At 49.5% G+C, this 12,995-nt stretch overlaps 1 protein-coding gene across 1 annotated transcript; it reads right to left on the bottom strand.

Moving 5' to 3' along the window:
• Nucleotides 1-830: 830 nt before the first annotated feature.
• Nucleotides 831-12,690, bottom strand: M437DRAFT_62431 (uncharacterized protein; the record flags this gene model as incomplete). The annotated part of the gene is made up of 2 exons (XM_041024076.1): nt 831-1,669; nt 1,716-12,690. 2 exons carry the CDS (start codon nt 12,688-12,690, stop codon nt 831-833), a joined length of 11,814 nt encoding a protein of 3,937 aa, XP_040883228.1.
• Nucleotides 12,691-12,995: the final 305 nt, after the last annotated feature.

Below are 12,995 nucleotides of genomic sequence, written 5' to 3' on the forward strand. Positions count from 1 at the left end.
AAACCTCATGACAAAATATTCGGCGACCGGACATGCAGACCAACTGCTGTCCAAAATTGCGTTTGCTGATCAACACCTGACTACATTCGTGTCCATCCTATGAATGCAGTTCCAGGCGAGGGTTTCTCCCACCTGGGTATTGACGGCGTCTATCGCTCCTCCAACTCGAAACTAGAAGTGGTTGGTTACAAGCAACTGAATCCTCAAGAAATTCAAGCTGTGATGCGGTTACACCAACCCGCATTAAGTCCTGAAATGTACGCAGCCGCGTAACAGAAATTCTCGGGGGTTGATGGTAGAGATGTGACGGATTTGGAACAGCTGATGCATCCCGGTCCTGGGATTGCTCCGGAGAAGCCATCGGCTCGAGTATGCTGGGAAGATGGCGAGAGGCTATATGCTCAGCAAATCTAATTCGTCTCAGGACACGATAGACACATAACCATCACAGCTTAAACTCAAACAATCGATATTATAACTATTCAAACCAAAATACTAGAAATCCCTACATAAAACAAATCAAGCCACCAACTCCAGATGAAAATCATCATAACAAAAGAAAGCGAATGCCATAAACGATGTACTGAGAAGCAAGTCATTGCGAGATAAGACAACCAGACGCAGAAATAGCAAAAACGTCTGTAGCGACAGTGATGATAAACTGTTTTCTTTGTTTCCTTGAGTTTTTCTTGTTCGTGTCGCGACCCGCAATAGTCAAGAAATGTTTGTTTCTGTGGAAAGCGAGAGATGTCTTCGGAAGCGAAAATCAAGGACTGTTGTAAACACCCTTCTGAATTCTGCGATTGCGTGGTAGAGGCGTAGGTGTCATGCTATATCTCTTCTGTTCGCTTGTCAGCTTGATCTCCTCGACCTTCTTCTATCATGAGAAAACTCACATTGAACTCTTCATCATCCAAACTACTATCACTACTCTCTTCCCCTTCACCATCTGCCTCCTCTTTGTACTCCGAATTTTGTTCAGCTTTTGTATCTTCTTTTTCTTCGCCCTCTTCTTCATCAACTCTCTCAAGTCTCGCCCTAACATCTCTGACAGGAATATTCAACTTCCCTCTCAAAAGCGTAAACAGCAGCGCATACTCATCACTCCTTTGTTCCTCAAACTCAAACTCCACAGCTCTTACAGCAGCAAGATATGCTCTTTCCTCTGCCAAAGCCATTTCTCTGTCAGGATCACTGATCATACGTTCAGCAGATCTGCGTCGTCCTTCTGGTGTCAAGGGCTCAAAAGAAGGATAGGGAGGTTTGGGAGTAGGTATCGGAGCACGTTTAGGTGTATAAAGATAATGCGGAGGACCAAGAATGTCCAGAAGTCGATTGGGGTTGAATCTGGGGAGTCTGGACGTCATGCCTCCGGTGACTAGACCTTCGTAGAATGGGTCTTCGAGGTTTGAGAAATTGGTGATGATGTCGGCGGGTCTTTGTTTTTTGGTTTTATCTGTGGAGTCAAGGCTGATGGGTGTATGAGGCAAAGCACTAGAGATCTTGGGTTCGGTTGAGTGCTCCAAGGTGTCAATCTTGCGTTCCAGTCGCTGCGTGAGAAGTGCATTTTCGCGAGCTAGGCGATCGCGTTCAAGTTTGAGTTTTCTGGTTTCGGCTTCGGCGAGTCTGGTTGCAAGTCTGGCGTCCCGGAGTGCTTTAGAAGCCACCTCTTGTTTGTTAGTCTGATGCGGTAATGGAAGAAGTGTCGAACATACCTGAAGATGCAGAGCCCTCATCGTCATCTTTGATCTCAGGGGGACAGATCTTGGTCTTGTCTTCGAGTTGCTTGGCAAGTGCTTCCTTCTTTTCCTCAAGTTCTCCTACCCTCTTCTCTGCAGCTTTCTTCGCCTCGTTTGCGTGGTAAGCTTTTGTCTTTTCATCCAGGAAATCATACCACATTTGGGTGTTCTTGTCCGCAGCTTCCTTGCGTGCTTCTTCGGCCATCTCAGCCTGCTGCTTGTACATCTTTTCCATAGCATTGCATTGCTCATGATCCTCGGCTTCGAAAGCTCGTTGCAGGCGTTTCCTGTACCACTCAAGGTTCTCCTCGACCCTCTTCTTTTGAGACAAGAGCATCTCGATATGATTAGTCCTATCAAATAAGAATCGCTGCAATTTGGCGACTTCTGGGTCTGAAGATACGTTTTCCGGCACAGGAGTCTTGTTGAGTTCAAACTGGTTGACCCAATGGTCAAGCTGGTCCTTTGCATCTTTGGCTTCCCTGTTCGCTATGTCCAGTCTTTCTTGTGCGAATGAATCTTCCTTGATTTGAACCTTAGCTCGTTCGCACTCCGAAAGTTGGGTTCTGACAGTTTCGAGATCATCAAGGGCCTTCTTTTCGTTGGCAAGGGCAGCCCTGTATTTCGTGGCTAGTTCCCTGGAGTGCCTTTCTTCGTCGCTAAGGTCGTTTCTCAGCTGTTGAGCTTCCAATTTGCACCTCTCAGCAATGTCTTGTCTATTCGAGGCATCATTCTTGAGACCTTGCATCTGGTTCTTGAGATTCTTGATGGTTTCTTCGTGCTGGGCGACCCGTTGATCTCCGTCTCTTTCATAATCGGCAACAAGCTTTTCAAGTATCTCGCGTTTGCCACCTCTTAGGCACATACCATGGTCGGCGCCGCGGTTGTACATGCCTTTGTAGTGGTCAAGCTCTCTGACGGCGGCGTCGATTTTGCTTTCCAGGCGCTTGCTCTTGTTGTCTAGCACGACTAGTTGGTCTCTGAGTTGACGGGCTTCGCTTTCTGCGTCACGGCACTTGGAGTCTGCTTCGGCGCGGTCGTCCCTGAGCTGATCACGCTGGGTCAACAGATCGCGGATCCTCTTCTGGCACTCCGTGTGATCGATGCCGCCAGAAGAAGCTTGGGGATCCGGTTGGCCCTCGATCTTGACTGGAGAGGTCTGAGTAGAAACACTTGAAGTCTGCTTTGAGGCTGCAGCCTGTTTCAATTCCTCCACTCTCAGCTTCTCAGCTTCCCATCCATCACGTTCGTCGTAGAACCTCTTTCGCAAGGCCACATTGGCTTGGTGACAGTTCTTCAAATCTTCAGCAGCCTTCTCGAGTTGTTGATCTCTCATCTTGACCAAATCTTCTGCGACGATGAATTTGAGCTCAAGCGAGCCGGGCGGAGGATATTCGTCGTCACCATTGTTTCCTTCATCTTCACCATCCACATCAATGCCGTCTCGCTGCTTCTCAGCTCTTTCCTTCTGCTTCCTCAACCAACTACTCTCGACTCTTGCTTCCTCAAGCTGTTTCTTCGCACGCTCCAACTCTTCATTGACATGCTTGCAAGGGTCCATCCAGTCATCATTGGATGTCTCGACAGGATCCCAACCTTCGACTTCCGCTCCCGGTTGTTTCTTGTTAGCTGTGATCTCCTTCTTGGCATCTTCAAGTTCTTTCTTGACGTTGTCAAGCTCGGCTTTGAGATCCTGCTCCGTCTTTGCAGGGCTTGATGGTGCGGTAGTAAATAGAGAAATGGTGGTGATCTTGTTCCACAATCCAACACCCTTATCGGCGGTAGGATCAACCTTCTGTTCAACAGTTTTAGCTGCTTTCTTAGCAGCTTGAGGTGCAGTGCTGATACTCTTGATAGCCGAGTGCGCCAAGGCCTGACGCTTCTGATCAGCACAAGGACCAGCTCGAGGTCTCAAGTCAATCGAAGAAATCGCCGACTGAGTAAACGCAGAAACCTTTGTTCTGGAAGCTAACAGCTCTCTCTCGAGTCTCTCTACCTTGTCTTCAAGTTGTTTGCAGTATGGAGAGAGATCAGTAGTCTTACTTCCTGCAGATACGCCTGCTCTAGGTTCAGTGCTGACAGATGAGATGTAGGAGTGCTTCCAAGTCTGTTGGCGGGTTGTCTGAAAGCCTCGAGGAGACTTGGGAGGATTGGGGTTAGAGCGCTTGGAAGTCGGAGAGCGAGGTGAAAGCGGCAGAAAGACGGAGAGTGGACTCTTGGGGCTATTTCCCTTTTCATCATCGTCCTTACCATCACCTCCATTGTTGCCATCATCGTTGTCGTCGTAGTAGTCAGGGTAAGGACTAACTCCACGGTTCGCAGAAGCAAGCGTAGCAGCCCAAATCATCAGCACAACAAGAACGCTACCACCAAGAGCGATAATCACGCCATGATAGCCTCTAGTCGACTCAATAGTGTCATACCACAAGATCTCGGTCACAGAAAGAGCGGAGTCCTGATACATAGGCATCTGGCCGAGAGTCGTGTAGGGGAAGACCAACAAGGAAAGCAAGATTGACAAAGCAAGAGTGATCCAGAAACGACGCCAAGTCATCTGAGTGGAAAGCGGCACAACGTTTTCCTCTTGAACCCTCGGTGTAGCAAGTCTTCTACTCTTTTCAAACTCAAGTGCTCTACGGTACTCATCGGCGCGTCTCTTGAATTGATCAGCTTGTGCTTCGGCTGCAGTGATCTTCTTCTCTGCTTCCTTAGCAGCAGAATCGAGTGCAGCTTGGTGAGCTTTAGCGTCCGCCTTCTGTTGCTCGTTTGTCTTGATGGTCTCAGGATCGGCCACAGCAACCTTCTGCTTAGCAGCTTCGTGCTCTTTCTTCTCCCCTGCCAATTCGGCCTCAACACGAGTGAGCTGTTCACGAACGGGATCATACAGAATAGTCTTGGCTTGTAGCTCTTCGTAGAGCTCCTTGACACGCCTTCTGACTTCGGCACAATCGTCTTCGCTCATCAATAAGTCAAGCTCCTGTTGAGCCTCTGCGAGTCTCTCCTTGACGTCTTTGCAAGGGTCTGGCCATTTCCCAGAGGCATTGAAGTCAGGCACTGTAGCCATACCAACTCTGAAGTTCCTCAGATGATCTGGGATCTGAGGGAAGGCTGCAGAAGGCTTGGCACCAGAGGCACCATGAGCAGCATCGGCAGGAGCGGCAGGCGCAGCCTTTGCACCGGGTGTTCTCGATTGCTCTGGGATTTGAGGGAAAGCCGCAGTATTCTTGTCACCAAATAGACCATGAGTACGAGCAGCAGGTACAGCCTTTGCACCAGGCGATCTCAAGAGATCCGGGATTTGGGAGAAAGGCTCAAAAGCCTTAGGCTTAACCCCAGGTCTTCCACTAGCAGAACCACCAGCCCCTCTCAACGCCTCAGGGATCTCCGTAACTACCCTACGCTGCTCATCAATATCCTTGAGATCCTGTTCAGAAGGAGGCAACAAAGCATAAGAGGCACGCCAAGCAGTCAAGTCTCCATGACTCGGGAACTTGAGTCCATAAGCCCCACCCATGGATTTTCTTTGCCTTGCTTCGTCGCCGAAGTCAACGAAACCAGGTTTCGCAGGGGAGCGTTCCCATGGGTTGCGACCGGCAACGAAGCGACGCAGGCGAGGGTGTTTTCGCAGGTATGTTCGCCATGCGGAAGCTAGGGTTGCTTGATCGGGTGCGTAGGGACCAGGGATGGTGTTTTTACTGGAATCTGCGGCAGGTCGGCGTGGACGAGCGTAAGGTGATCCGAAGTGGTCGGCGCCATGACGTCCTAGTGGACGATGCTTGCATACTTTGGGTGACTCAGAAGCTGAGGGATCCGGATTCAACGACTTCTTTCCGATCTGCTCGTTGTAGTCTTGTTCACAGCAGACCTGTCTCATCTTGAGTCTCTGAATGAAGTCATCTTTATACCTCCTCGGCTCTCGAATTGGAGGTGTGCTGGGGTCGAAAGTACCGTCTCCACCGCGGAAAGGCGATAGCCAAATCGGCCTATTGTTTGCAGATTGGGGGGCAGCAAGTCTATTTTGGACAAAATCTGCATAACTCATTGGTGTGTTGTCCGTGATAGGATAGGTGAAGGGAAGCGGCTGCATATTGAAATCCTTCGCTATTTCAGCATTGAGAGTTTGAATCCATTCGAATGGCGTCTTCAACATGCTGGAGTCAAACTTGGGAGCGTCGGTCGAAGCAGTTGCAGTAGGGATAGATGCTGCATCGGCATGCATCATATTGACTGTGAAGTCCGTATCAGCTCCGAGTCCAAAGAGTCCGGCTGCAGCAGCAAGTCCATTCAGGTCTGCCTCAGCAGGTGGGAAGAATGTCGTAAAGTCGAACGGAGATACATAATCAGTGGCGACATCATCCTTCACCTCAGGAGCGGCAGACTTGGAACCAAGCTTCTCCGTGGCAGTAACGTTGTCAGCATCGACCCATGCATCTACTTCGGGAGTAGGATATTTGTCGAATCCTGACCAATATACATCATCCGGAGACTTGAGATATGCAGCAAAATCGAAGTTCTCGAAGTCCTCTTCAGTGGGTTTCAACTTGTAAGGCGGAGGGGCAGATCTAGATCCAGATCGAGATCCGATTTGAGAAGCAAAGTGAACAGAAGGTTCGCTAGATGCACCAGCACCATTTCTCTGGAACTCTCCAAATGTAACAGCATTACTCAACCTCGGTCCAGGAATGCCAGCAACCTCCCAAAACTTTGTGTTCTGGAGTCGTTGCCACTGTGAATTGCTTCTCTTGTCATTCTTCCAATCAATGACAGATTTCTCGCCGTTCAGTTGAGCTTGAGCGTCGTTGAGTTTTGCTGTTGTAGTGGCGAGTTCGTTTCTGATGTCTGTGCAGGGATCGCTGTTGTCCTTGTTCGAGTCGTCCTTCTTGGAGTCGTCTTTCTTGGAGTTATCCTTGTCCTTGTCGGATGATTCCTTGGCTTTCTCCAATTCAGCCTTAGTATCAGCAAGTTCCTTCTTGACATCCTTGCAAGGGTCGTCCTTCGGTGATTTGTCGTCAGAATCATCATCGCCACCATCGCCGCCATTAGGCTTGCCAAAGATGCCCCTGAGCTGATGCCACAGCCAGAAAGTATAGATGACCAAGAACAAAAAGAACAAGGACGCCCATCTAATGAGGAAGCTGTGAGGTCCACGTTCATGTCCAAAGATGAAGTCCAATGTTGGCATGGTGTAGTGGTTGTAGCCAAGGTGTTCCAAGACCAGAATCACAGCCCATACTGCTGGCAAGAAGTACTCATTCTCAGTGTACTGGTTGGACTTCTTGATAGCGGTCTGGTACAAGGGTATCTTCTTGGGTTCAGTGAGCTGCCAACGGGTATTCTGGACCTCATTCCAGAGACCAGTGATGTCGGGCTTGGGGTGATTGGGGACACGATCCTTCAGCACGTAGACAGGATTGTTGTAAAGTTTCTCGTTGGCGTCGTACATGTCGTCGAAAGTCTTTTGCAATCTAGGAGGAGGTTGGGGCCAGCAGTCATATGTAATTTTCGGCCATGGGTTCTCGACAGTACCTCTGAAGTCTTCTCCAGTCTCGTGGCTGGCTGTCTTAGGTGCAGACTCGGTCGTCTTAGAAGCGGATTCGGGTGTCTTAGAAGCAGATGCGCTTGTCTTAGCTTCAGCTGCCTCGATCGACTCGGGAGTCTTGCTATTCTTAACCTTCTCAGCAGGTTCCCAAAAACCCTTTGACAACTGTGTCTTTGAATCGCGCCAATCATTTCTCGCAGCATAGAGCTCACTCAGCTGTCTACCCAAGAAATTGAGCTTCTTGCCACTCTCAAGATTAGACTTGAAGAATTTGCCTTGCACTTTGTCAAGTTTCTTCTCCAAGTCGAGGTTCTTGGTCATTAAGTCTTTTATGACTTGATCTGGCTTGAGAAGAACTTCCAGCTTCTTGTAGAGTGCAGCCATTTCCTTGTGGTGCTGAGCTGCGACGATTTCATTGCAGCCGATGATGTTGGCTTGTCTACGATTGGCTTCTAGAGCTTCAGTGAGACGCTTGCGAAGTGAGGTCGGTGCGTCGTTGAGAACAACTTCGAGCTTGTTCTTGAGTTGCATGTTCTCCTTGTCTTTTCTCTCGACGATTTCTTGCTCTCTCAAGAATTTCTCCTTGTACAGAGTTAGCATCTCGAAGGCATCGACTTGCTTCTTGACGTCCCTGAGTTGCTTCTTGTATGTGCTGCAAGGGTCGTTCTCGGGGTCTGTTTCTGCTTCGGGTGCCGGAGTCTCCTCTGTCTTAGTTGCCTCTACTGGTTTTTCGGCAGCGGGTTGAGTGGCAGTTGCGGATTTCTTGAAGACACTGAACACACTCTGGATGAGACCCTTGGGCTTCGGCTTGAGCTCTTCCTTCTTCTCCTCAACTGGCTTAAACTTCTTCGCAGGGGCGTTTAGTCGGTAGTCATCGATAAGTCCCTTGAGCTGAGTTTGAGCGGCAATGAGTTCCAGGATAGTATCTTTGCACTCATGATCATTCTCAGGGGGTCCATGTCTATCGCCGGCAAGCACATAGACTTTGGAAATAGCCTCAAGCTTGCCAATCTCAAAATTCAGCTCGGCAATTCTGACAGCATCATCGCGAACTCGTTGTACAAGCTTGTCGATCTTGGCTTGAGTATCGTGTGCGCTCTTAGTCTTGGCGATCTGTGCCTCAAGGTCACAGATCTGTTGGATCAGATCACCGTGCTGTTGTGCAGACACGTTGGTAGGCTTTTTCGCCTTCTCTTCGTCGAGCAGTCTTTGGAGCTCGTTCAAACGAGTTCTAGTGGTTTCAAGCTCATCCCTGATGTCCTTGCAAGGGTCTCCGGAGTTGGCATCTCCCGTAGCCTTTACTCTGCTACTCTGGATGCGAGCTTGTTTGAGTAGTTTCTTGTTGTTCTCATTTTCGACCGACGTAGTTCGAAGGGCATCTTCCAAGTCTGCGTGTTCGATCTTGAGGGCTTCAAGCTCGTCCCTGACATCCTTGCAGGGATCTTCGCTTGTGCCACTGCTCATGTTGGTGGTAGCGGCATCAACAGAATTTTCCAATTCCTTCCTCGTTGCAGCATGAGCATCAATCTCCTTCTGGAGTTCAGTCCTGGTAGCGAGACAACACTCAGGTCTCTTGCCTCCGTTGAAATACTCAACTCTGCCGATGAGATTCTTCTTCTCCTCAACCAGAGTCGAGATCCTCTCTTCAAGACCAGGGATAACTTCCACCTGTCTCTGTAAGTTCTCGATTCTGGCATGAAGACCGACGCTTTCTGCGTTTTCAATCTGAGAAGCCGTGACATTGGCCTCGTCTTCCCAGATCTTGGCGGCAGCTTCGAACATGTCGAGATTGTTTTGGATAATTGCGACTTGCTCTTGAAGCTGTGCTTTTTCGGCGGCAAGTTTGCTTGCATTGCCCTCGGTACTGAAGGAATCCCAAAGGTCGTTTTCTTTATCGGCAGGAGGAGCTGCGAGCTTTCTGGCTCCCCATTCTCCAATCAGGCGGTCACTGATCTTCTCACTCAAGGATTGCTGAGATCTCTCAAGCAATGCTTCAAGCTCCTTGATACGGTCATCCTTTTCGGAGTCCCTGAATGAGGCACCACCAGCTGATGTTGGTGCCGTAGATGTACTGCCGGGGGATGCAGAACTGTCTTCAGCACGAAGTCTCTGAATCTCCTTCTGAGCGTCGGCAAGATCGTTCTGGGCCTGTTGGAGCCGTTCGTTGGCCTCATCGAGATCACGTCGAGCCTCATCTGTTTCGTAGTTGCAGCCACGGATTTCGTACTTGCGGAGTCTAAGCTTCTCTTCCAACTCCTTGTTCTGGCGTCTGGCATCACCAAATTGCTTGGAGAGATATGCACAGTCGTTGCAGTAAGGCTCTGCAGAAGCTGCTTCTTCGGAAGTTGGAGATGCACCTGGAGGGGAGGATGGAGAACCAGCATTGTCTCGATCTTCCAGAGCCTGTCCCTTCGCTTTTCTGAGCTTCAGGTTCAAATCTGCAATAGTCCTTCTCATCTTGTGACAGTGAGGACATGCTGGAGAGTTAGGCATCTGAGCAGCAGCCACGTCTTGATCTCTACTGCACGCAACAAGCTCTTGGTTCTGCTTCTCAAGATCATGTATTCTTGCTTCGAGATCGCGGTGTGCCAAAACGTTGCAAGTCCCTTGGTCGGTAGAGCCGTTAACAGTAACACCCCCAGACTCTGCCTCTGAGCGTTCTTCAACAAGCTCCTTTTCGTAGTATGCAACCTGATTTTGTAACTCCTTGTTGGCATCCTCGACTTCCTTGAGCTCCTCACGAAGGTTGGCATGTGTAGCTCGAAGCTCGATCAACTCTTCCAGAGCACCTTCAGGGTTACCATGGTAGGTTTCGAATGTCTCAAGAGCTTGTCTGGCTTGCTCCAAGTCGTGGTCTTGTTCCTCTAACTTGGTGGACAATTCGCGGTCTTGCTGCTCAAGCTCGGTCACTTTCTCTTTTGCGAGTTTGAGATCAGTCTCTGTCTTGATCATCTTCTTTTCCAGACCGTCCATGACAGTGATCAAATCGGTTTGACGAGCGATGAATTCCTTACGAGAGAAAGGCCTGTCCGCAAAGACAAAAGTAGAAAATACGTCGTAGTTACCATAGCACAAGCCTTGCTCAATGAGGACACGCAAAATCTCTTGTTCAGTCTCTTTGTCGAGTTCAAGACCAAGAGCACGGATTTCCTCGAAGATCTTGGATATTCCCAAACCTGCGGCAAACCATGTGACAACTTGATCCCTGGTAAGCAGGTCAGGAAGAGGAGCATCCTCGACAAGTCCGGTGCGCTCGAATTGGATATCGCGAGCAGTTTCTGCAGGTTTGGAAGACTTTTCAGAAGGCTTTCGGTTCTCGTTGACCACGCTAACAATCAGTTGAGCGATATGCTCTCTGGTTGCGACAGGCCATGGTTCTCTGACCGTTGCATAGTGAGCGAAGGACCAGACTCGTTGTTCCTCGGCAGCGTTATACAATTCTCTGAACTTGAGAGACTCCTCTCTGGTACTAGCGAGCAGTCTTTCAAGAGCAGAGTTCTTGCCCGAGAGCGACAAATTCGAGTCTCTCAGAGTTTGCGATTCTTCCTCCGATCCGATGCCTTTGGTCGAGAAGGTCGAGAAGAATGAGTCGACAGGTCCCACTTTAGGTTGAGCAGCGACGAGCTTATCTTCCTCGAGCTCTGATTTGGTGGTTTGGCAGAGGTCAAGTTGGATTTTGAGCTCAGTATTCTCGTCCTCGATGTCGCGTCTGGCAGCTTGCAAGGTCTGAACGCGAGCCGTCAACTGAGCATTCTCCTTCTGAAGCATCTTGTACGCTTTGGTGATTTGGTCGTTCTCAAGTTCCTGTTCGTCCATTCTATGCTTGAGCTTCTCGTTCTGATGGTCATAAAACTCTACCTGGTTCTCCAACAGTTCCGTATTACGGCGAAGCTCCTTGTTGTCGTCTTTGAGCTGTTGCGTAAGATCGAGCTGAGAACGAAGTTGATCCATACCCTTGGAGACTTCATCGTGCTTCGTATTGATCTGTTCAAAATGCTTCTCAACCTTGGCAAGTGCTTCGCTGGCCTCGACAGAAAGCTTGATGGGAGACTTGAGAATGGCTTCGCGACTCTCATTCATAGTCTGCTCAGCTAGCAAACGTTCATTTTCGGCTTCGGCGTTGTCGAGTTCAGTCTCAAGCTCTGCGATTCTTTGCTCGTTGGCGATCGTTTGGAGCTCGAATTCAGATTTGATCCTCTCTACCTCAGATCTCGCGAAATTTCTTTCGTCTTGCAGAGTGACCATACCCTGAATGTCGGATTGCAACTTGTTCTTGTGCAAGGCTTGAGAGATAGAAAGAATCTTGTTATCCTGCGTGCGTATGAAGCTCCAGAGATCATCTTTGGTCCATCCTGCGATACGATGGGATGGGTTGACTGCAAGTCTTCTCAGATCGCCATAAATCATGTCATATCTCTTTTGCATCAAGAATTGGCCGCTGAGCTCCTTCGAAGCAGATCTACGGTGAAGATAACCAGTCTCGGCAGGGGCGCTGACACCTGGCAATCTCGTGTGCTGACTGGCAGGGTTGTTGCTGTGAACCGGAGTCTTTGCATCAGCTGAGACGCCGAGCTGCGGTGACTCGGGGCGCGCAGGGACAGGAGGTGGAGTATGCTTGGGCCCATTCTTGTAAGACTCGGCGAGTTTCAGGATCTCTTGCTCCTCGAAGGCCCGCTGGATGGCATCTTGAGCATCCTGAGAGATGTCAAGAGCTTTATTGACAGGAGACAGGTTAAGCTGACCATTTGCCAGCTCCTCAACGACCTTGGGGTCCGTGATAGTGATGGTACCATGTGTGGGCGAGGTGACAATGACAGTATCACCCTTGCGAGTGACAGATTTGATAGCAAGAGGACTTCTCGATTTCGTTGTATGACGTCTCTCACCTTTTGCAAGTCCTTCTTTGCTGCGGCGTCGGTCAGATTCCTTCTTCTCAAGCTTTTCCTGGCTGTCAAAGCGAGTGATGAATGTTCTGGACGGGGACATATATCGATCTCTCGAAGATCTGCGAGCGCGGCCTCTTCTTTCCTCTTCGTCGGAGTCAGAGTCAGAGAAGCGTGAAGATGTTACACTCTTCTCATCTTCTTCTTCATCCTCGATGGGAGAGACAGGTCTTTCGAGAGCCTCTCCGCTGACCTCGAACTCGTCATCCTCGGGGGAGACCAAAGGCTCCTCCTCGAACTCGGGTTGGGCATCAGCTGCTGGTTCAGAATGAACCTTGGGCAATGCCCCGTCGTCTTCGGTGTCGTGCGATGCTTGAAGCAAGTCTTTGGCAGATTCAACCTCTTCATCTTTGGTCGAATCCTCAGCAGAAGTGATGATGATTTCAGGAGATGTTGGTGTTACTGGCTCCTGTTCGGGAGCCAGCTTGTTCGAGCCGGATTTTGGGGTTTGATTCCCTTGGTCCGCCATACTGTTGTCAGTCTTTACAGTCAGGGATGGAGTATACCTTTTTCAATATCTCTCGTTCCGTTCTAAAGCAAACAAAAAGGTAATGTAGGATATTCGAAAGAGCCGAAAACAAGAACAGCATTCGACAAGATGGTAAAACGGGTAAGGAAATAGTTGATGTCAGCAGTGGTGGCACTCTCTCTTGTTCGTTGAAAGAAGAAAGAGGTCGAAAGACCTGTGAGCTGGCCACCATATGTGCTGAAAGCGTGTTGGGTCGAAAGCAGCTTGAAGATGTCCGCATCCGGATGTGTATGTGTTGAACATCC

This window comes from Aureobasidium melanogenum (assembly GCF_000721775.1).
Source record: "Aureobasidium melanogenum CBS 110374 unplaced genomic scaffold scaffold_2, whole genome shotgun sequence".
Taxonomy (NCBI): domain Eukaryota; kingdom Fungi; phylum Ascomycota; class Dothideomycetes; order Dothideales; family Saccotheciaceae; genus Aureobasidium; species Aureobasidium melanogenum.